Source organism: Garra rufa, chromosome 9 (assembly GCF_049309525.1).
Source record: "Garra rufa chromosome 9, GarRuf1.0, whole genome shotgun sequence".
Lineage (NCBI taxonomy): Eukaryota > Metazoa > Chordata > Actinopteri > Cypriniformes > Cyprinidae > Garra > Garra rufa.
The window spans coordinates 13,911,546-13,935,971 of NC_133369.1; the positions used below are offsets into that span (position 1 = coordinate 13,911,546).

Genomic DNA, 24,426 nt, shown 5'->3' on the forward strand with positions numbered 1-24,426 from the left:
TACGTATGTATTTGTTGCAGTACATGACTGCGGCTGCTGCTCCTATGCAGGGGACCTACATTCCCCAGTACACTGCGGTGCCTGCCTCAGCTGTCTCAGTGGAGGTGAGTTTCTGGGTGACTGCAAATCCATTCACCGGTCCAACTGATTAGATGAGCGCTGCTAATTGAAAATGTAGAGATCAGCCGCCTCGGGCCAAAATCCGCCCACAACTTCCTTAGCGCCTTTTATTTCAGCTTTACAAGGTCTGACTCCAGTCTGGAGCACGTCTTTAAGTTCATTCTGGTCTGAGTGCCCAACGCAGCCCTAAGGCCTCTTTTTAGAGGAGGTGAAAAAGTATTTCTGTTTCTTGTGAAGGGACATCCTGTAATTATGACATCATATCCTTGCAGGGAGTGGTGACGGAGGCTTCTCCACAGAGCGTTCCGCCCTCGTCGCAGGACGGCAGCGGTCAGCAACAGCCTCTGGGCGTGGACAACACCAACGATCACGCGCCCACCTACTCCTTTCAGCCCGCTAAGTGAGTTGGAGAGACACTTCGTATTGATCATTCCCATATCATCCAAGATGTCCATGTCTTTCTTTCTTTAGTCGAAAAGAAATGAATGTTTTTTGTGGAAAACATTCCAGGATTGTTCTCCATATAGTGGACTTGAATGAGCATCAGCAGGTTGAAGGTCCCAGGTTCTACACGATCCCAGCTGAGAAATAAGGGTCTTATCTAGCAAAACAATAGGTCAAAATCTAAAAATAATAATAATAATAATAATTCCATACTTTTTAACCACAAATGCTCATCTTGCACTAGCAAACACCCTTTAGAAAAAAAAAGGTAAAACAATGATGTCAGACAATTTTTGACTCAGAAAAGTTTTGAGTTTTTCGCCCTTACCCTACCTTTTTGAACCGGAGTACACAGAGGAAGAACTAATCATGCTTTACCATTCCAACTTGATTATATACAGTGCCTTGCAAAAGTATTCACACCCCGTTCATTTTTCACGTTTTGTTAAGTTGCTTCCTTAGGTTAACCCCCCCCCCCCCCCCCCCCCACATCAGTCTACACTCCATACATCATAATGACAAAGCAAAAACAACTTTGTACATTTCTTAAAAATAAAAAAATGAAATGAGTACATTGCATAAGTATTCATACCCTTAACTCAGTATTTAGTTGAAGCACATTTACCGCCTCAAGTCTTTTTGTGTATGATTCGACAAGCTTTGCTTGTCAGCATTTGGCAATTATCTGCCATTCTTCTCCTCACCTCTACACCTCTCAAGGTCTGTCAGGTTGGATAGGGGTAGATGCACATTTTCAGCTTTCTCTAGAAGTATTTGATTGGGTTCAGGCCCAGGCTCTGGCTGGACAACTCAAGGACATTCACAGAGTTGTCTATGAAGCAGTCTTGCTGTGTGCTTTGGCTCAGTGTCTTGTTAGAAGGTGAACCTTCTGCCCAGTCTGAGGTTCTCAATGCTCTGGACTGGGTTTTCATTAAGGCTCAAATCTCAATATTTTAGTGCATTGAGCTTTTCTTCTACTCTGAGTCCCTCAGTCCCTGCTGCTGAAAAACAGCCCCACAGCATGAGGCTGCTACCACCACATTTTACTGTTGAGATGGTACTCTTAATAAGGTGACGAGCAGTGTCTGGTTTCCTTCAGACGTGATGCTTGGAAATGAGGTTCTAACCAGAGAATCTTGTTTCTCACAGTCTGAGGGTCCTTTAGATGCTTTTTTGCACATTCTGAATGTGTTTTCATGTGTCTTCACTCGGGAAAGGATTGAGTCTTGCCACACCGCTATTAAGCCCAGATTGGTGGAGTGTTGCAGTGATGTTTGTTCTTCTGATGGTCTCTCCTATCTCCACATATAATGATGGAGCTCAAGTAGAGTGACCATCAGGTTCTTGGTCACCAGTCTAACCAAGGCCCTTCTCCATCAATTACTCAGTTTGGCTGAGAGGCCAGCTCTAGGAAGAGTCCTGGTTGTTTCAAACATTTTCCATTAAGGGTAAAGGAGACACGCTTCAGTGAACCTTCAATGCAGCAGAATTTTTTCTGAACTCTTCCCCAGATGTGTGGCTTGATCCAACCTTGTTTCTGAGCTCTGCAGGCAGTTTTTTGACTCCAGGGCTTGGTTTTTGCTCTGATATGCATTTTCAGCTGTTAGACTTTTTATTAAAAGGTGTGTGCCTTTCCAATTCATGACCATTAAAATCATTTTTTCCACAGGTTAAATTCATTTGAAGTGTAGTAACGTCTAAAAGCAATATGAATTCTCCCTAGCGAAATTTCAACTGTCCCAGATACGGGTATGAATACTTATGCAATGGAATCATTCAAGTTTTTTATTTTTAATAAATTTGTGAAGATGTTAAAAAACTGTTTTTGCTTTGCCATTATTGTGTCTGGAGTGTAGACTGTAATGCCGCAACATAAAATCTGGAAAAAAAAATAAAGGGGAATGAATACTTTTGCAAGGCACTGTAATTTTAATTTTTTTGTAAAAAATGGCAGCTGTTTAGATAGATAAGACCCTTATTCCTTGGCTGGGATCATGTAGATCAATTAGAAGCTGCATTGAAACTGCAATTAGGATCTTCAACCCGCTGATTTCCATTGAGGTTCTCTATATGGAGAAAAATCCTGGAATGTTTTCCTCGACTGAAGAAAGACATGAAGATTTTGGATGATATGGGAGTGAATAAATTATCAAGAAATTTTTATTCTGGAACAATGAACTAACTTTAGCTGTCTGGCGTTGTTTCAGATAACAGAGGAGGAGGGGGGCGTTGAGGTGACTGCGTTGCCTTGAGACTGGGGGACTGCAACGAGGGAACATTGAAGACAGAGCGCAAGGGATAGGAAAACACGTTTGTGTCTACTTTTGCACAAGCATCTACAAAAAAAAAAAAAAACAACTACAACAAACAAACAATTAATTTAACACCTGGCCCACACCGGAGGACCTTTGGAGAACTCACAACCAGACCGGAAAGGAGAGAAATGCAGTCTGGGAGATGGAGCCTACTGTTAATCGGCTACCCGAAAAACTTTACCTTCATGAAGTGAACGAAATCAAACAAGTACAAGTTTTCCTATTCTTTTTTTGAATGTGCAGGTAGGTTTTCAGAAACAGTGGGTTTTTCTATTAGACGAGGAAGCACGTTCTTGTAAAACAATGAGAGAAGGAGCAAAAGAAGTCTTCCTCGGATTCTAAGCTACTATTACTTTTCTTTTTTTATGAGTTAGATTTTAGTTTTCTAGAGAATATCAATGTTTTTTCATCTTTGTTGCCTTAATTTCAAGAAACATCTAAGACTTTTTCCTGTTTGAACTGAACAGACTGACGAATGCAGTGAAAATGACCTGACAAGGAAAGGAAATAACCTGTATAAAGCATAGAAAGAAACAGAGAGGTCTCTTCGAGACGTTTTAAATTATCAGTGGTGACTTTGTGTTTAAAAGAGAGGACAGACAAAAAAATATTGTGGTCATGATGATGATAATGATGATGATGATGATTAAAGAGAGTTGCATTTTTTTAGAAACAGAGGAAAAAAATGTTAATCCACTGCATCATGGGAAATGCAGTTTATTGTGTAGTGCAGATCATTTTTAATGGCATTATTGTTTTTATCTGCAATATTTTTTATGAGCTTTAAGGTGTTTTTAGCCTGCTTTGCTTGTTTCATTGCGGAAAAAAAAAAGAAAACTAAAACAGTCAAAAAAAATGGCAGTGCAAATCTAAATAGATAAGAGCTTATGGATTAAATCAAAACGAAAAAAAGCAAATGTGTGCAAAAAGCAATAGTAATAGGAAATTGTTGACAATTTCTTTAGTCTTTCTTAGCTGTGGATCAAATGCAGCCCATGGATGGCATATTTTATACCAAAGATGAAGAAACCCCCCTCAAGACAGTGGAGTGGATCGATTTATTTCATTTCTTTTTTTCTATTTGAGATTTTTGGCGTAATCACTTGGTTTCAGAAGTATCCGTTTGACCTTGACGGCCAAATTGGTACTTCATGGTTTAAACTTCCTTCCACTGTTGCAGAATCTATGTCAATCGTTCAGTTGAGAGGCAGAAAACCACCATCACTGATTCCCCAGCAGAGGGCGTCCGAGAGCGGCTGAACCATCAATCATCTCCCGTCTGCCCGGCTGAATGAACTATACCTCTATCGCTGCACCTTCTCGGTCGGTCGCTATTAAGCAAGTCGCACGTCCGTTCAGTTCAGAGCTTTCTCACAGAGAAGGCCGTTTGCATCATTTCAGCTCAACAGGAAGGAATCAAAGCACTCACTAGTGTGTATTTAAACTCTGTGTACAGATCACTACCTCATCGAAAGCAATTTTACCATGAGGAAACACAGGAGAATGTGTTGCAGGTCATGAAACACAAGCTTGCTTCAGGGGCACTGAGAAACGTTTGCAATTAGCATTAGCATAACATGTTGTTCTAAGCACTCCCGTCCATATTTGCAGTCGTGTCAATCGAAACGCCTCGTGTTATATGCAAGGATTCCTTAATCAACCAGATGCCATAGGAAATCTCGTGAAAAGGCGATCTTTACTTGAAAAACCAAGGCTCTGTCTTAAATCCCTTGCGCTCGAGGCCACCTTTTGATTGCAGTTAGTAATTCCTATAACCCTAAAATGCACCATTTGGGACAGAGCCTAAGGTTCCCATCAATGTGGGATTTGGCGGTTGCTTAGGTGCCTTGACAGCTCGGAATTAGGGTTAGTGACATTTCGACCTTCCATATCAGAAATCTGCTTTCTTTTTATCAGGCTGTCCATTCCAGAGGGGGGAAACTACTAAACTGAAGAGTAGAGAGAGGAATCATTTTTTTATAAATTAAAGGGATAGTCCATCCAAAACCGAAAGAATGAGGTTGACCTGACCAACATTTTGGACAGATTCATCCCTTTAATTTAAAACCAAGGCTGCTGTCCTTTATTTACCATGAAGTAGATGTTATTTTGATGCAATCTGATGAGTTTCAATACACATGGTGAATTATGGACTGTCTTACGGTCATAAATACGCCTCTTAGTTTTCGGTCCTCTGGGAATGAATTCATCTGTCTTTAAAGGGCCAATGAGAGACTTCAAGATCACGTCATCACGAATGCTTTGGTCTCTTTCTCCCTGAATTCCAACAACATGACCTTTATACAACTACGTAATGATCCCAATTAGCCACTAGGGGACAGTATTAAAGCAAAGTTGGTGTACTTTATCCTCTGTAATGACCGAGACAGCACTGCTTTAATAAGGACAAGCTAGCTTTTCATTTTCACCTGTTCAAACAAAAAAAGTTAAAATAAGAAAACAAAAAAAAAGTCACTGTGTTTTGTGTCTGTTATCCACTGTCTTTTTGGAGAGTTCTTTTTATCATGTGCTCGCTGCTATCAAGCATTCAGTATTTAAGTGGTCAGGGCCTTGGGGAATGGAGAGAAAATTGCTGGTGGCTGGTGTCTCATGTGAGAGGTCACTCTGCAGCCTTCAGTTCATGCTTTTCATTAAGGAGTGAATAAATGTCCGATTAAGCTGAAGGTTTTGCAAACTGTAGGATGGAGTTCTCATCCCAACTGTAATTTAGTAAGCTAAACACCTTTCATCCACTCTGGCTAGAAAAACTCTGTGCTCCCATTCATTGGATGTGTGAGGTCCAAGCCATGCATTTCTATCTGTACATCTGATTGGCTGTCACGGTTGAGGTCGCTGAATGACGAACGCTTGTTGGTTCGTTCGTTGGACTGTCAGGAAACGGCGCTACTGCGTTCAACCAAATTCAACACAAACGGCAAAACCTCAATTAGACACTAACTTACTGGCAAATGAAATAGAGAAATATTTATGGAGATGTTTTTTGTACAGGTGTTGTTGAAATATGAAAGCGGAAACCGTTTTACGATGCTACAATGATTTCTTGAGTTGCTTCACTTTCTTGCCTCCCATGTGCTCGAGCTGTGATCCTGAGAGTGTCTGTAGACCAGTGGATGTTAGGTTTAAACTTCTGTTTATTTTTTTTTTCTTTTGATGAAGCTTTCAATAAAAAAATCTACAAAATCACGCCACTTTTTGATTCTTGTCAAGCTTTTTTCGTGACTTTTATGGTGTTTGTTGAAAGAGCCAATCAATGTTAGAACCCTATTAAGGGTTTGCACTTATGTCATGATTTGTCAAGTTACCCGGATACATAGCCATATTGGAGATGTAAACAACAGAATGGATTGCACGGTCATTGTACTACTGAATACGTTGAAGTTAATAGGTGGTAAAGATATGTACGCGCAGTATTAAGATATTAGCCTAATATTTCACATAAATACATGATTCTGTAAGATTCTTGCCTCGGAAATACTGGTTCAGTTTGGCCAATCGCAAACGCCTTGTTCCTCAGACAGTTCTTTGCTCTCTTCTCCTTGATTTATTATAACTTTTGGCAGTCTATAGTACTCCAAATGTTTTTCCCAGTCTGACTAATAACTGCAACTCAAAACATGACAATAATTGACCATTTTTAGCAGCAATAATCAGCTAAATATGCAAGTTTCATTCGGTTCAGTGGCGTTGTTTACTTTCAGTGCCGCCAATATGCCGTACTCTATAGCAGTCACTGCCCATTAGACATTTTATGTAAAAAAAAAAAAAAATGACACTCTTTTACAGGGTTCTAGATGCACAAATAAAATATATAATTTTAAAAATGATTTGAAATCCAGTTGGGAAAACATCTGTATGTGGTCTAAGTGCTCACCAGTGTTTGCTGCATGCAACAATGAACACATCCGTGATGTCTGATTCACAAATAAATTACATTTTTGTACTAGTTCTTTTTAATGAGTCAGAAACACAACAGTCCCAAACTCACTTGTGAGTTAAAGGTTTGAATCAGATCTCACTTAAGCCCCATTTACATTAGTTTATGGCATTTTAAAATAAAAACGATCCTTGTCTACACTGGCCTTTTTTTAACTGCGATTCAGAAATGAATTGCATTTCTCCGTCTACACTACACAACCAAAAACGCGGGCCACATGACCATTCAGGCTGCATGCATCATAAGTGATGTCTTACTTAAAATTGACTCTTATTCCTTAGGTTATAAAAAATACTGTAATTTTTTTTTTTTTTACTTTGCAATTTAACATCAGATTTGAGATGCAACAAATGAGCATGAAGATATTGTTTACATGGTTTTCAAGGATAGCATGTGGTCGCATAAAGTCTCAATTTTGGTCTGTTTACACTGAAACACAACCCTGGATTTTTTCAAATAAAACACGGTCTGCAGCATTTTCGAAAGTCTCCATTTTCGAGGGCCGAAAACGCCGGAGTAGTGTAAATGACAGCTGTAATTGTAGCAAAAGTTATGCGCTTTAAAATGAAAGCACACTCTCATAAACTGAGCCTCGGTCAGTAGGGCCCTATGATTTCCATGATGCGGAAAACGCAGAAAATTGCGGAATTCAGTCATAAATTGGAATTTACTGTGTACCGCAGAATGTCAAGCAATTTGTCAAATTTTGGATGATTAAATCAAAAATGGTGGTAATGGTTCTTTCAGCCTCTTTTGCCTCAATATATGAGTAGCCTACATGGAAACATGAAAATAATCTCTAGAACTGCTCTGAGAGTCACTTCATGAGCATTTTACCATTTGTTTTGAGAAAAACTATCGTCTTATCGAGACTTCACAGCAACCCAAAAATAAAAGGAAAACTTAGTTTGGGACTGTAAGCCTGTATTCTACACATATGTGACCCTGAGCCACAAAACCACTCTTAAATTAACATGGGTATATTTGTAGCAATAGCCAAAAAACATTGTATATGTTCAAATAGTTGATTTTCCTTTTTTTCTAAATCATTAGGTTATTAAGTAAAGATCATGTTCCATGAATTTCCCAAAAATATATCAAAACGTAATTTACAGTGCAATTAAACACAGTACAATGGTCATACAGTGTCTTGACAGCTATATGCTCCACAGAACCCTACAAGCAGACAGATCACAGACACTCCGATGGAAAGAATGAGAGGTCAGTGAACCCTGCCCTTCTCTATAGGGCCTGTAACTATTTGGGCCTGTCCTCTGCCCACTCCTTCATCACTGATCGATAGAGGGATTGTTCAGACACACAAGTGACTGTTTCAGTCTTGTGTTGACCTTTTAACCTGGCCTCCCCCACCCCACAACCCTCGCCATCACCCTCCACTGCATACAATACTCATTTTCATATCTGACATTTAGCTACAGTAAATAAGGGCAAAGACTCTCTGCATGTACACTCTGGGATTTATTCTATTTTTCTGAACTGGATCGATTTTGTAGCACACTTTGTGTTTTCTTGTTTGGTTTGCAGTAGATGCATTAAGCTGTTTGAGATTCATGATTCTGTTCTATGCATGCAATGGCCAGCTGCTTCCTGTAAAATTCTATTTTTCATATTTATTTCATATTTTATTTAGGATAAAAAAACAAAATATGATACATATGCCATATTTTAAATATAAAATCACCAGTAAAATATACATTTAAATATACACCAGTAAGATAAACAGTTAAATATTATTTTGACTGATAAACCAAAAACTGGTAAACTTTTTTTTAGAATAAAATAACATTTAATCAGATATTAATTTAATTATGAACTATTACAGTGATTTAATTTTATATTTTTCAATTCTAATGCATAAGTATTTTATTCATAATTATTAGTATTGCTACTGTTATGAGATATAAATGGTCACTTTTTTCTATCAAATTAATTTCTAAAATGTATTTTTATTACCTTAAAATAAATGTTACATTTACCACTGAGTGCTTTAAAGATAATGCTAATATGCTAAAAATTATTTTTGTATTATTATTTTTGTCTAGCTACCCATTTAAAATTGTTTTAATCTTATTTTTTTATAATAAAATTGTCTTATTTTATTTAATAATTATTTTTTTATTTTTATATTTTTAATTATGCATCTGATTTTATTATTAGGATTTTCACACAATATCTATTCTAAATGATCATGTGCATTAAACAATAGTAATATTAATACTAATAACTTTTATTAATCTTAAAAAATAGCATAATTTGTATTTTTACTTATTTCATAAATAACAATATTAATACTATAATACATTTATTTTTTATTTATTTCTAAAAGCTGCACTATTGAGAAAGCTGCACTTTTAATCATCTTAAAAAATTGCATATTGTGTATTTTTACTTATAGTATTAATATTGTTATTTATGAAATAATCCTTTTTTTTCTAAAAGCTGCACTTTTGAAAACAATAAGTTACCATTAAACAAAAAAACATACTTTTAAATACCATTGTGTATTTCATCGACCGCCCTAAATAGTGCAATTTGTCATTTATCATACCATTTTAAAAATTCTGTCCATTTAATCTTAAAAAACATTCACGGAAATTTCAGTCTTGTTCTGTCAGAAGCTGTACTCGTAAGACTACAAAACAACTGCCCGACTGCATTACCAAGATGGACAGCTTTAACCAACCTACTTTCCAATTTCCCATGGAATGACTGCTCATGATTTGTGCCATTAACACACTTTCCATTGTCTCGTCTTTCTTTTCATCCAATCCATCCCTGTTCCACACACCTCGCCCGTTCCTTCCTCACTGCCCCTGCATATTTTTCCCCTCTTTTGTCCTGTTCTCAATGTTAATGTTTCATAAGTTGCCTCATGCTGTGCTGGCACTGCCTCCAAACACTCTGAGCTTGCATAATGTGAAGCTGGAACCGCTGCCAAAAGGTGTTAAGTCTGTTTCTCTCTCTCTTTCTCCCTCCTCAAGATGTAATGGGAAAAATACTGCACATTTTAGCAGCTCCAGGGTCAAAGGACACACTGGCTCAACTACTCAGAAGGATTTGCTCATACACTTTCAAAAATCAAAAGACTGTCACTGGCTTCTCGGCTACAACAGGTTTTGCCGTATTCTTATTCCCTTTATTCATTTCCAACCAAAACGTGCTTTTGTTTTAAAAAACGGGATTTCAAAATCACTGGGATATGAAGCAATCCTGCATTCCACTGGAATTGAGTTACTTTGTTTTGTAGCAGCTGGTTATTGACATATTATTTCTTGTAACATCTTTTTTTTTTTTGTCTCTGACCAAAGTTATGCCATGGCAACTGTTGCACAGAATCTGCCTCAAAGCAACATTTTTCACACGTCCTGCTTGCCTCGTGTGTTTATTAAATAGTTTAGTTAATTAAAAGGATTCACCTTGAAATTATATTTCTATCATCATTTACTCACCCTCATGTCATTCCAAACTCATAAAACTTTCGTTCATTTTAGGAACACAAATAATATTTGTAATGAAATCTGATAGATCTGACATCAAAATAATGATGTTCGATTCTTGAGTCGGTTCTCAGAAAGTAACCGAATCGAACAAGCCGATGTAGCACGTCCGAGTAAAAAAGAGCCGAATGAGTCGATTCAACGAACTGTCGAAGTTTGCCGATGATTACCGAGGATCCTGACAGGTAGCTTCTTTACTATTAACAGACAAAAACTGGAAACATATAATACTACAAACCAACATATTTCACACATCCTGCTTGCCTTATGTTTGTTTATTAAATATTTTGGCTAATTAGGCAGGAGAGTTCACCTAGAAATGCTAATTCTGTCATCAATTACTCCGTTTCAAACTCGTAAGACTTTCGTTCATCTTCGGAACACAAATAAATAATATTTTTTATAAAATCTGATAGATTTCTGTCCATCTGTTAACAGCCTACACAACTACCAATTCAAAACAATGATGTTCGATTCTTGAACGAATCGTTCTTTTGAGCCGGTTCACAAGATTGAACCAAATCGAACACAGCCGACGTAGCATGTGCGATGAAAAAACGAACTGTCGAAGTTTGCCGATGATTACCAAAGATGATGGGTGAATTGCCAACACTGTACAACAAGCCTACTGCGCAATTTAAGCTTCTTTACTAACAGACAAAAACTGCAAATATGCTTATAACGGTTGTTGCACAGAATCTGCCACAAAGCAACATATTTTATACATCCTGCTTGCCTTATGTTTGTTGATTTAAATATTTTGGTTAAATTAAGCAGGAGAGTTTACCTAGAAATGCTAATTATGTTATCAATTACTCACCCTCCTGTACTTCCAAACTCATAAGACTTTCGTTCATCTTGTGTTATGCATATAACTACTGTTCCCAGAAGGAGGGAAACGAGGTACAACACATTACTACAGGATATCGCGCTCCTGCGCCGTCTGCTGAAGACACTTATAAACACGCCTGAAAGGCAATTGACACATGACGACGTGGGCGGGGCCGCCTGCCCACAGCATATAAATGCAGTCGTATGTGTCATTACCTTTGTTCAGTCCAGCTCTTCACCGAGCCTCCGACTGCGCGGGGCCCTGGTGTGTTGTACCTCGTTTCCCTCCTTCTGGGAACAGTAGTTATATGCATAACACAACATTCCCATTCAGTCGGTCCACTCGGTACAACACATTACTATGGGACATATAATCACGCCCCGTAAAGTCGCCAAACCAAACATAAGGGACCAGTACCGCCACATAACTCTTGCTTTTCACGGGAGCGACGGGCCCTGGTCTGCAACCCCTGGCATAAGCACGGACCGGGCCACTGTTGCTGCAGTGACGTCCAGTCGGTAGAACCGAACAAACGTGTGCGGTGATGCCCAACTAGCTGCTGCACAGACGTCCTCTACAGACACTCCTCTGAATAACGGCCATGACGTAGCCACGCTCTTTGTCGAGTGTGCACGCGCCCCCGTAGGTAGGGGTAAACCTCTGCTTCTGTATGCAATAGAAATTGCCTCCACAATCCAATGTGAGAGGCACTGCTTAGACAGCGGTCTCCCCCAAACCGGGTTGGCAAAACACACAAACAGCTGATCAGCAGAACGCACAGCCCGTGTCTGCTCCACATATGTACGTAGAGCCCGCACAGGGCATAACGCATGAAGCTTCCTGTCCTCCTCAGAATCAATAGAGATGTTTGACAGAGCGGGCAGCTCAAATGGGCGTGCATTAAATTTCCCTGACGAGACTTTAGGTGTATATGCCGCGTTCGGACGCAATACCACCCTGGATCCATCCAACGCAAACTGGATGCATGTGGGATGCACTGACAGCGCATACAGATCCCCCACGCGTTTCGCTGACGCTAGGGCCAGCAGCAGAGCCGTCTTATACGATAGCATCCTCAGATCTAGGGAGTCTAGCGACTCAAAAGGTTCACACATGGCCTCCAGAATGAGAACCAAATCCCATGCAGGCACCATTGACTTTGCAACAGGCCTCAGACGCCGTGCCCCTTTAAGAAATCGAACGGCCAGCAGATGCGCACTTGGCACCGCACCATTTATGCCCTCATGACAGGCCGATATGGCCGCTAGATACACTTTCATCGTGGAGTGTGCACGGCCCCCTTCAAACAACTCCTGCAGAAAAATCAAAATCTCAGCAATCGGGCACTGATATGGTGATAGAAATTTACGGCCACACCATTCTTCCCTCTTGTCGATGGCGCCCTAGCACTCTGGATCGGGCCACCACGTTGATAGGAAGTCCCGCTGCCATCAGATTCTCCGTCTCACCGGATAAGCACACAGAGCCCAAAGCCTTGGCTGAGACCGTTCCACAGGGGGAGGCACCACGGCGTATCCGACAGTAACGTCATGATCCCCGCGTACCACGTCTTCGCTGGCCATTAAGGTGCAACCAGAATTAGAGATAGACCCTCCTGACGCACCCGATCTAGAGTGGGCTGTATCAGATCCACCGGTGGAAACGCATACAGCAGGGTCCTGGGCCATACATGCGACAGGGCGTCTACACCCAGCGGCGCGCTCCTGTCTGTGATCGAGAAAAACAGCGGATAGTGCGTGTTTTCTGCTGACACAAACAGATCTACTTCGGCTCTGCCGAACCGTTCCCAGATCTGTGCCACTATACGTGGGTGTAAGTGCCATTCCCTGGCTTGCGGACCGCCCCTGGACAGCATGTCCGCCCCAGCATTCAGATGGCCTGGGACGTGCACTGCCCTGAGCGCAAGGAACTGCAGCCTGTAACCCCACTGAATCGAGCGAAGAATCCATGGTGTTGGAGCGCATGCGTGCCACTGTTCGAGGCAGACAGCGAGGATCCCCATCATTACCCGGGGAATCCCTGCATTCATCGGTACCTGATGCTGAAAATGACACATCACCGCATCTTCCTTTTCTGCCGGCACATAGGCCGATTGCACGGTTAGTGTTGCTAACCCATTTTGATTTTGCTGACCAATCAGCACATGAGGCATTGTATGCTGAACACAAAATCTCTATATTGAAAACGAACTTAAAGTTGAACCCGCTCTCTTGCAGGTTTTTTCCCGTGACGAGAGAAGAACGCGGCTGCCTCCATGCCGACATTCCTCCCTCCTCAGCAGGCTAGGGACCGGACTGGCCTTTCTTCCTCGTGGAGGAATGTCCCACTTTCGCCGGGAGCGGATCCCTCCTCCTCGGCTCCGCCTGCTGTCTAGACTGCGTGCGCGCCAGCCCCGACTCCCATGCACCGGGCCTTGGTGTTGTCGCTGCCGCCGGCCTCTTGGCTGGTGGTGGCCGTGAAGATATCCTAGGCCCTGGGTGAGCAGCTGACTGCGCTGGTCTGTTGAACCTCCTCGGCATCGAACCTTTTAATGACTCTGCTTGTTTTTTAGAGTCTTCGAACCGTGCCTGAAATGCACCGAGGCCTTCACCGAAGAGCCCGGACAGGGAGATCGGGGCGCCGAGAAACGCACTCCGGTCCCGCTCAGGCAGGTTCACCAAGGTTACCCAAAGATGCCGCTGCGCCACCACAGTGCCGGCCATGGCATGGCCCAGCGACACCAGCGTACTACTACATGTTGCATGCAGAATGTAATCGGCCGTGGAACACACTTCCCCCATAAGCGCGTCGCACGGTCTCCCTGCTGATACAGCGTCACTCAGCTCTCCCAGGCAGATGGCTTGATATGTCTGCAGTATAGACATAGAGCTTAGTGCTCTAGCTGCGCAGGCTTGATCGCCATAGATCTTGCCAAGCTGTTTAAAGGAGAACCTGCAAGGGCCCGTCGGGAGCGTGGGGGTACCCGCGATGCCACTGTTCTGCCTGGGAGCCAGGTATGTGGCCAGAGAATGCTCCATCGGAGGAGCTGACACCAGCCCTGCTTCTCCCGCCCCCTCGAGGTCCGTGAACCTGCCTGCGCCCGGCACTGGAGGAGGGGATGACATGTGCTTTGGCCACGAAGAAGTGAGCTCCGCTACACAATCTGGATAAAGCGGCAGGCAGGTCCTCACTACTGTCTGCACAGGAGAAAGGTAAAAACCCCCGAAGCGCGAGCTCTTCTGTACCAGAGGCGGGGCCGGCCAATCCACAGACAATTTCTCAGCCGCTCTTCGGTAGAGACTCATGAAGAGATCCTCACCGGATTCGCTACCCCCCGCCGCCTCGGAGAGCGAGGAGGAAGCTGTTATTTGTCCTGCCTGAAACGCGTCATCGGTGAACTCTTCGCCCGCATCCAGCAAGACAGAGTCATCATCCCGACCGCCAATTTCCTGACCAAACTCATGAGCCATCAGAGGGATACCTCCGATCTCCTCGGCCTCCCCAAAAACGGCCAGCGCCGCCTTTGGATCAGCCTCTAAGGATAGAAGCAGACCGTGACTGGCCACTGTCCCACCAAGCACACTCTCCACCAACGCCACACGCCGATTCAGCGTGGAACGCTGGAGCCGTCGGCAGTGTGCACATGCCACAGGGTTGGAGAGAGCCATCCTGGCGTGGACAATCCCCAGACATACCGGGCAGTGCTCGTGGGTATCCTTTCCGGACAGTGAGTACCCACATTTCATGGGACAGGTGCGAGAATCTTTATTGCGTTGTGACATAACTACTCGATAAAGAGCTATCTAGCTCGTGTTAGCGTAGCTAAACGCGAGCTTAATAACTCTCTTCTTCGTTTGTCTTTCTTTACTTCTTTACTTTCTTACTTAGCCTCAACAAGGATCACCACAGTGGGTTTTCTCTCGTGAATGTGGCGTGATGTGTCCTAGCAGCACGGTGAAGAGCTGAAGAACAAAGGTAATGACACATACGACTGCATTTATATGCTGTGGGCAGGCGGCCCCGCCCACGTCGTCATGTGTCAATTGCCTTTCAGGCGTGTTTATAAGTGTCTTCAGCAGACGGCGCAGGAGCGCGATATCCCGTAGTAATGTGTTGTACCGAGTGGACCGACTGAATGGGAACACAGCCGACGTAGCATGTGCGACGAAAAAAACAAACCAAATGAGCCGGTTCAACGAACTGTCGAAGTTTGCCGATGATTACCGAAGATGATGGGTGAATTGCCAACACTGTACAACAAGCCTAATGTGCAATTTAAGCTGGAAATACCATAAATCCTCTAATATTGGCCTGTATTCCATTAGCGGCCGGGTCTCCGGTCTTGCTGTCAGCTGAGGTAAATAATGGCCGGTCTCTAATAGCGGCCGGGGCTATTATTAGAAACAACGTTTGTCTGAGCAGCAGTGTATGTGAGCGGAGCGCGGAGTGGAGCGGTGTAATTTTGATTGGAGGGAGGAGCGGATTTTTGAAAAGACAGAGCGTCGTGGTTTTCACTCCCTCCAAGAGCGCTCCACCACCGCTCCAATTCATGCAACGGTCCGTAATATAACTGCATATTAAGCAGGAATTCATGTGTTAAACGTGTATAGCTAGCTTGATAGAGATGGATCACTCAAATCAGAAAGAATGTAAAGGCTACGATGACGGCAATGGACATGAGCGGTAAATTATAGTTTACAAGGAATTAGTTTGTTCCTTCTAGATAATGAAGCGGGTACAACACTAATTCACACGCAATCGCTCTGTCAATAATGCATTAAAACAAATGTAATGGTATCTGATTTCGAATAAACAGACATCTGTAAGAAATGCAGCGATCCGTAGGTAAAATAACTGACGAAAATGATTTTTTTTATTTTCATTACAAACTTTGCACGGCATAAAGCAGCAGTTATACTCTTTTAATGCTGACAATGTTATTAGCTTGGTATGTGGTAGGAACAAAGTTTGCACACTAGTGTTCCAAACTCTCCTGTTATTTTATTTTAGTATTCTTTATTTTAATATGTGTTATTAACAGGACCGTTATATTTAAAACATTATTTCTTTTTTTTTTGACGCGGAGCGAAGGCGAAGCGGTGTTTCTGATATCAGTGAGTGAGGAGTGAAGCGGGAAATTATGAACCCGGAGCGGAGTGATTATTAAATGCACCTAGTAATTTATAGGTTCAAATAGACACAAAATCTCTCTTTTTTTTTTTATTCTACTGGTAGTTCGTTTTGCTCAAATAGAAATTGAGGCCTGCCTCTAATTCTGGCCTCCTTCTAATAAAGGCCTGGACCGCGATGCGCTTGAGTAAAATAAAGGCCCGGGCCTGTATTAGAGGATTTACAGTATGCTTATAACTGTTGTTGCACAAAATCTGAGAGTTTACCTAGGAATGCTAATTCTGTCATCAATTACTTACCCTCATGTCGTTACAAACTCGTAAGACTTTTGTTCATCTTCTGAAAACAAATGAATAATATTTTGAATGAAATGTGATTCTTGAACGAATCGTTCTTTTGAGCCGGTTCACAAAATCGAACCGAATCGAACTTTAGTTCTGGGTTGATGACGCAAGACGCACAGCCGACGTCAAAACGAACCGAATGAGTCAACGAACTGTCGAAGTTTGCCGAATGTATCTAAGCTTCTCTACTAACGGACAAAAACTAGAGATATCCTTATAACTGTTGTTGCACAGAATCTGCTACAAATCATGTTTCACACATCCTGCTTGCCTTATGTTTGTTTATGGAATATTTTATTTAATTAACAGGATAGTTCATCTAGAAATGACATTTCTGTCATCATTTAGCCTACTCGCTTACTTTCACATATTTATTTTGCTTTTATAGTACTACAGTATCATAAATTGACAATAGCCATAAGTAGTTCATATTTTCTATAATTGGCTCAGAAACATAAGGTGCATTTTTGTCTCAACTGTAATCAACTTCTTAATGCCCTAAAGTTGGCTAACTATTTATTGCAAATGTAAAAAATTACAAAATTACAGTTGTGCAACATTTTTTTAAATTCAGATTTATTTATTTGCTTTATGTAATCCAGATTCAGTTAAAATAGGAACAAATATTTAACACTAGAAAAGATATGGCAAACAGTACAAATGTAAACATAACATTAAAATGAACAATACCTGTATATTCTATAACCCTACCCCTAAACCTATGCATTCTTACATTTTCAGTCATTCTGTATGAATTATAAGCTTGTTTCCTTTATAGGGACCTAAAATGTTCGTTTAGGTTAGAATTTACTGGTATTACTATACTTGTGAGGACATTTGGTCCCCATAACATAGATAATGCCAGTACACAAACACACACAGCCTCTGTATATGAATTTTATTTTCTATGATTGAACTGTTACTGTATACATAGCGACCTATAAAGGGTGTACCCACTTTACCATCTTGTATATTTCTTAAAATGCTATGGTATCCTTTTAACATTCATGTTAGAAAATATTTCTATTAATAATAGACAGTTGAAATATCACAAAAATTATTATTTTTGAAATAATTTGCGTAGCATGTGTGTAAATGTGTCTTTTAACCTATTATCATAACAAACTAAACAGCATGTGACACAATAGGGCACCAATCCGGGTACCGTTGAGACACAGTCAGTGTTGTGCAAGTTACTTCCAAAATGTAATACATTATATATTTCTATTACTGTCTTTTAAAAGTAATTAGTTACATTACAATATTACTGTCTCTAAATTGTAATGCGTTACACTACTTTTAAGTTACTTTTGAGTTACTTTCATCACAATATCCACAGATTTTAAAATGCCAAAATATAAGTTTATAGCTGCTCATTATACATTAAGTTTAGGATAGCTAGCATAAAATTATAAAAACATATTTAGGTAGGCCTACCGGTTTAATGTTATGTTGTAGTTTAGGTTAAACACAGATAAGCACAAACCGCATTAATACATTCATAAATAATTGATAAATACAGCGAAGTGTTATAATGTACAATCATTAAACACCATATAGGCCTTTTTAAATGGTTTTCAGAACAAAAAAAGAATGAAGAATATAAGCTGCTGCTAAACAAGCCAAAACGGATTAGGTTAAAAGCGAAACTAAAGCAAACGTGTTCTGACGCAGCATCCCTCTCTCATTCGGCATGAGTCCAATTAAATGTGTCCATATTCGTGATGCATTTGAATGCCAAACTATTATGTAAACCAGGATTTGTACGTAACGCGCTTATAAAACATCCTCCTCACATGAGCAAATATGTGTTTGGCCAAAGCTCAGGCTTGTACTACGCAGTACGCACTATTTAATTTTACCAGTGTTTCTATATTTGATTGACTGTATTGTATTCTTATAATTAACAGACTGCAACTTTTGCAATGCTATGTGTGCGAATAACGGAACAACTCCGTCATTTTTGGTCATACAGATAATTTAAAACTGCAGAGTGTTTTTATTTCTGTCAGCTCGGTTCTCTTTCCGTGAACTTTCATAGAGCGCCGCTGCACACAAAAATGAACCAAACTCAGCAGCATATGTCACTCAGTCTTTTCCGTTCGTTTTGAAAATCTGTTAATTGGGCTATTCATTTTATATAAAGACTATGATTTAATAAAAACAGATTTTGTCATTTTTAGCTTAATTTTTGTTGCTTGTCTGCGCTCGTCCGTCATCTTTTCTCTTCTCCGACTCCGCAGCTCTCTTCTTTAGTTTAGTGTTAGTGGCACCAGTCCAGGTGTTTCCAGGAGTTATCCTGCTATTTCTCAATAACGGGAGTGTGTCCATCTCACAAATGTAGAATCCGTCTCTGCATTCATCTCAACCATCGAATTCCAGCAACGGGAAGACAAAATATTTTACTCGTGGACTTTTTTTAATTCACAAATTAATTTTGAGTTAAAATACATTGATGTAACTTGCATTACTGAGATCGTAACGAGTAATATTATTACCCAAATTGTATTAGTAATGCGTTATATTACCGCGTTAGAGCAAAAAGTAATAAACTACTGTAATATATTACTTTTGTAATGCGTTACTCCCAACACTGGACACAGTGTATCAACTATACCCGGATTGGTGCCCTATTGTGACAGTGACACACTTACACATTTCTCTGGATTATGAAAAGACCTTACATGACACAATGTCATAAAATATGTTTATTTTTCACAAAATCAAACCGAATCGAGCCTAAATTAAATCTGAATCTTCGTCATGTAAACTAATCAAGTCTCTTTAGAAAATTTGGACTAAACTGCTAAATTAATATGGATGACTTAATATGGATTGGATATCTTCATTTTTGTTCCGAAGATGAAAGAAAGTTTTATGGTTTGGAATAATATGAGTCATTTTGGGGTGAACTATTGCTTTGATTGTGCTTGCTTAGGCTATTATTATTGTTCATTCCTAACTAAACAGTTTATTCTAACCCTTAACCTGAGTATTAAACTGGTGTATGTGACTCATCCTGCACCGTTTGTGCTACGGACATGAATGATACCTTAAATAATGAAGGGAAAAAGTATGTAGACTTTGAAGTAGAGACAAGAATATCACTTTTGGGCTCTTTTGACTTTGGTCAGTAAGCCACCTAGAAACCACCCAGCACACCCTAGCAATTTTTTTGTACTGGCAAGCACCACTCCTATTTTTCTTGGAAAATCTAGTTTGATAAATCTAGCGTTCTGAGTTTAAATTGAGCTTTCTCAGCACATTTCAGCATATTTGAGTCTATTACATAGATTGTCACACAAACAGAGAAGAAAATTGTGAAAAGGACTTCATTCTGGTGAGGGTACACATCATTCTGCTTCATATTCATCAGCACTTTGCACCTGCAATTTAGTCTAAAAGCTATTTATGGATGTACTTTGATTTTTCTTCACACTTAATGTGTATGTGCCTCAGATGGTAGCTGGAAACTGAGGCTGTTTAAGTTCTGAGGAGATGCTTCGGGAAGTCACAAATACTTCTGAAGGCCTGTGATGTCCTGGATCAGTCAAGCATCATGTCTGGAGTGTTATACGATGACCTGAGCTTTATCCAGCTGGTTGTGCTGTTTCTATACCCGCAGAACAATTATATCAAATCATGTATAAATTATAATTATTTATATGATTCTATATATTTATATTATTATTTATATATTTATATTTATTTATTATTTCCCCCTCAGGATTCTTCAATGAATAAAATGTTCAAATGATCATTTATTTGAAATATAAATATATATTATTATTATTATATATATTTTTGTAACTATAATACTATACATTCTAAAAATAAATCTAATTAGAATAAAAAAAACATATAATAATTTAATAATAAATATATTTATTTATAATATTATAGTATTTATTATATATCTAATTATATTGATTTTTTTTTTTTTTTGGTGAAACCATACTTATAATACTATACATTCTAAAAAAGAAATCTAATTTGAATTAAAAAAATAATAATAAAATAAAAAATATATTTATTTATAATATTATAATATTTATTATCTAATATTTATCTAATATTTATTCATTTATAATATATAATTAAATTTATTATTTTTTAATATATTTTCTTCTCAGTATTCTTCAATGAATGAATAAATTATTTGAAATGTATGTAATTTATATATTTATATTTTTTTTTTGTGAAAACCATAATTATACTACTATACATTCTAAAAAAGAAATGTCATTTGATAAAATAGTATAATAACTTAATAAAAAAATATTTATTTATAATATTCTAATTATATTTATATAATATGTATTTATTTATATAATAATAATAATTAAATTTTATTTAATTGTATTTATTTATTTATTTAATATTTTCCCCTCAGGATTTTTCAATAAATTAATTCATTATTATATATCATTATCTCTCTATATATATAATATTTATCATATATAGTTATAGAAATATCCACTCAGGATTCTTCAATAAATAGAAAGAACATTTATTTGAAATTATATAATTGATGTCATTCATATAATATTCAAAAGAAAGTATTTTTATTCTCTCTCTCTCTCTCTGCAAGAAGATAAAGCTTTATTTAGCTAGGATGCATTAAATGAAATTTTAAAATAGTGTTCTTTTCAACATTTTAACAACAAAAACTGTGTTTTGCATAGTGCAGTACAAAAACTGATGATGCTGAAAGGTGATTGGTTGTTTTAACTAAAGGGTGGGACCAATAAGTTTGTTATTGTTTTAGATTTTTGTTAGTGTTATTGGTTTTGTGTCTTGACGTAACAGTATTTCATAATGAAAAGCATGTTGTTTTTGTAGTGCTCCATTTTCAAATTGTTTTTCCAATGTCTCATGCTTTGGTAGCTCTGCTCTGCCTCTTAAAAAGAGCTATGGTGTTTCGTGCTGAGAGACGATATTCAAGGGTCTCCGTGTTTTTGTTAGTAACGGAGACAGATGGGATGGTGTCAAGTTTCATTTTATTATAACAACCTCTGCCTCTCTGTCCCTCTAATGCAAACTGACAATCACATACCTCTCAAAGACAACGGATGACACAACAGGCCTCTCAGCCTTTGCAGTAAAAGCCAAGCCTCCATCTCAATTCCTGAGCACCAGATCGATTACCTCAGCGCTATGGAAACCGTTACGAAGGATCTCATCCCTCATTAGAAAGCACAGGCCTGAGAGCCAGGCCTCTCAAGAGGCGAAGCGGAGTAACGACCTTCATAAAGGAGGGGAAACCAAAAGCTGAGTGATTGACCAGGCCCTGGAAGGTTGACACATTCATCACGATGACAGCCGCTAGGTGTCTGGCGGAAAGGAGGACAGGACATCATCCAACGTCTGACAGGTTTTCTTACCTTTTATTCAAGGGATAGTTCACCCCAAAATGAACATTCTGTCCTTAACTCATCCTCATGTTATTCCAAATGTGTCCTGTATGACTTGGATCATTCTTGAAGCTGAATTCAAGAATATCTAATAATAAAACAATTACACTTTCATTCAAAAGCATTGAAAATATTTAATTAACAAATTGTTTAATTAACAAGTACATTATATTATTATTATTATTATTATTATTAATACTACTACTACTACTAGTATTATTATTGTTATTTATTATTAGTTTTATATTATATATAATAATTGTCTATATATATAGATAGAGAGAGCATTATCTGTTTAAAATTGTAACTCAATAAATATTTAAATAATATCACAAATATTATTAATTTTTATTTATTTATCCCAGACCCAGATAAAAAAAAAGTTTATTATTATTATCATTATTATTATTAAAAAATATATGATTAAAAAGCACCATATAGTCACTGCTGGAAAATAATATTCTCCTTTGAGTTTGAAAAAAATAGAGAAAAATAAACATTATTATTATTATTGTTGTTGTTGTTTATTATGTTGAGTGAAAGAGAGAGAGCATTATTTGTTTAAAATTGTAACTCAATAAATATTTAAATAATGTCACAAATATTATTTATTTATTTATTATTATTATATAGAATAAAATACACATTATTATTATTATTATTACTATTATTATTATTATTATTATTATTTATTATTAAATTATACATAATAATTTTGTAGAGAGTGCTTAAATTGCAACTCAATAAATATTTGAAAATTGAAATACACAATATTATTATTAATACTACTACTTCTACTATTATTATTATTATTTTATTTGTTATTATTATTATAATATACTATAATTTTATAGAGAGAGCGTTCATTATTTGTTTTAAATTGTAACTCAATAAATATTTAATTAATATTATACATATTATTATTTATTTATTTATCTGTTCCAGACCCAGAGGAAAGTGTTATAGTTTATTATTATTATTATTATTGCTGCTATTATTTATTTTGTTATTTGTTCAATTTATTTGTTTTTTTTAAATTGGTATGTAAAGGCTTGCAATTCAATTTATTCATTTACTTAAGTCCAGACATTACCCAAAGTCTGTAAACTATCTTAAGAGTTACGTAAGTTCACAATATTTCCCATTTATTTTTTGTCTTTTACGATCCAAGCTGATATCCTCTTCGCTGTTCTTTCTGTCTTTTTCCACCAAAGTTTTCCAGGAGCTTTAGTGGGAATATCACACAGACAGTTTTCTTTCTTGTTTCCATTCCCCCTTTCAAGATATGACGAACTCCACAGCAGAGAGGTTGCCATGGCGTCAGCGTCGACAACAGGCACAAACAGTGGCAGTGTGTAATGTGCTGAAGATCCCAGGGCAGCTCAGCTGGGCACTGCAACGACTGCTGCTGACTGAATCCAGGTGGAGAAACTACACTAAGTGCACACTGTGTGCAAGTTTTTTTTGTTCCTTACGATTGCTGCTCTTAAGATTGTACGTTGTGACCCCAATGAGATCTTGGGTTAAAGCCGAGGCAGAATGTGAGACCGTTTAACTGCCATTTACATCAGACCACATGCTGTAGCTCTTAGCTAAGACCTTATTCAAGATTGACATTGTCGTCAGAGCATTTTAGGTCAACAGGCCATATCTGATCTTGAAACTGAAATATGAAATAGCAAGACTCTGGGGCTGTCCCAGTAACCACACTTGCGGTCTTGGCCACTTGAGAGCATGTGCACACGACAGGAAGTAAGCATGCAAGAGAGTTCGCCTCTGAATAATGCTAAATGCTGTTAAAGGGAACCCTGGGTATTAAGACCTGTATAGCTTAACATAAATGATGTTGCAGAAAATATGTAGCAGAAAACCTATGAAAGATTTGTTATTTGAAAAATCCACATCTTTTTATACATATTTTGGACTATGGGGGGCATCATTATTTCAGTTGCACTTGTAGAGCTACTGGTACTAACCTGTTGCTATTTTTACAGCAACACGACTCAGAAAATAAAATATTGATACAATGACCACAGCTAAAACCAAATGTCGCACCATCAATTTTTCTCCACAAGGAGTCTAAACTCCTCGGATATCGAGTGAAATCCATGTTGAGAAACTCCATCAGTGGCTGCGGCGTCATGACATGTTTACATCCTGTCAGGATGGCATCTAGCGTTTCTTGTCTTTGCCATTTATAAGCTCTTTCAGTAGCTGTGGTCTACTAAAAGCCTTAAAAACATCAGCGTTAAAGTGGAGAGAACAAAGACGCTGGTCTTTAGGAAGGTTTATTTATCCACAGGCATCTTTCCATTCATTTCTCCTGTTTTTATTGCTAGGAAAGTAGTAAATAC

The 24,426-nt window shown here is 38.6% G+C and overlaps 1 protein-coding gene across 3 annotated transcripts in view; it reads left to right on the forward strand.

The window, feature by feature from the left end:
• The window catches only part of rbms3 (RNA binding motif, single stranded interacting protein), a 208,012-nt gene extending 201,924 nt beyond the window's left edge, over positions 1–6,088 (forward strand). For 2 of the 3 annotated variants that reach the window (XM_073846607.1, XM_073846606.1), the window contains 3 exons: positions 21–104; positions 393–520; positions 2,772–6,088. In XM_073846607.1, coding sequence (XP_073702708.1) covers positions 21–104; positions 393–520; positions 2,772–2,775 — 216 coding nt within the window. In that variant the 3' untranslated portion in view covers positions 2,776–6,088. Of the gene's footprint in view, positions 1–20; positions 105–392; positions 525–2,771 lie in introns of those variants that run through there. The other variant, XM_073846608.1, reaches the window with a different exon arrangement.
• Positions 6,089–24,426: the final 18,338 nt, after the last annotated feature.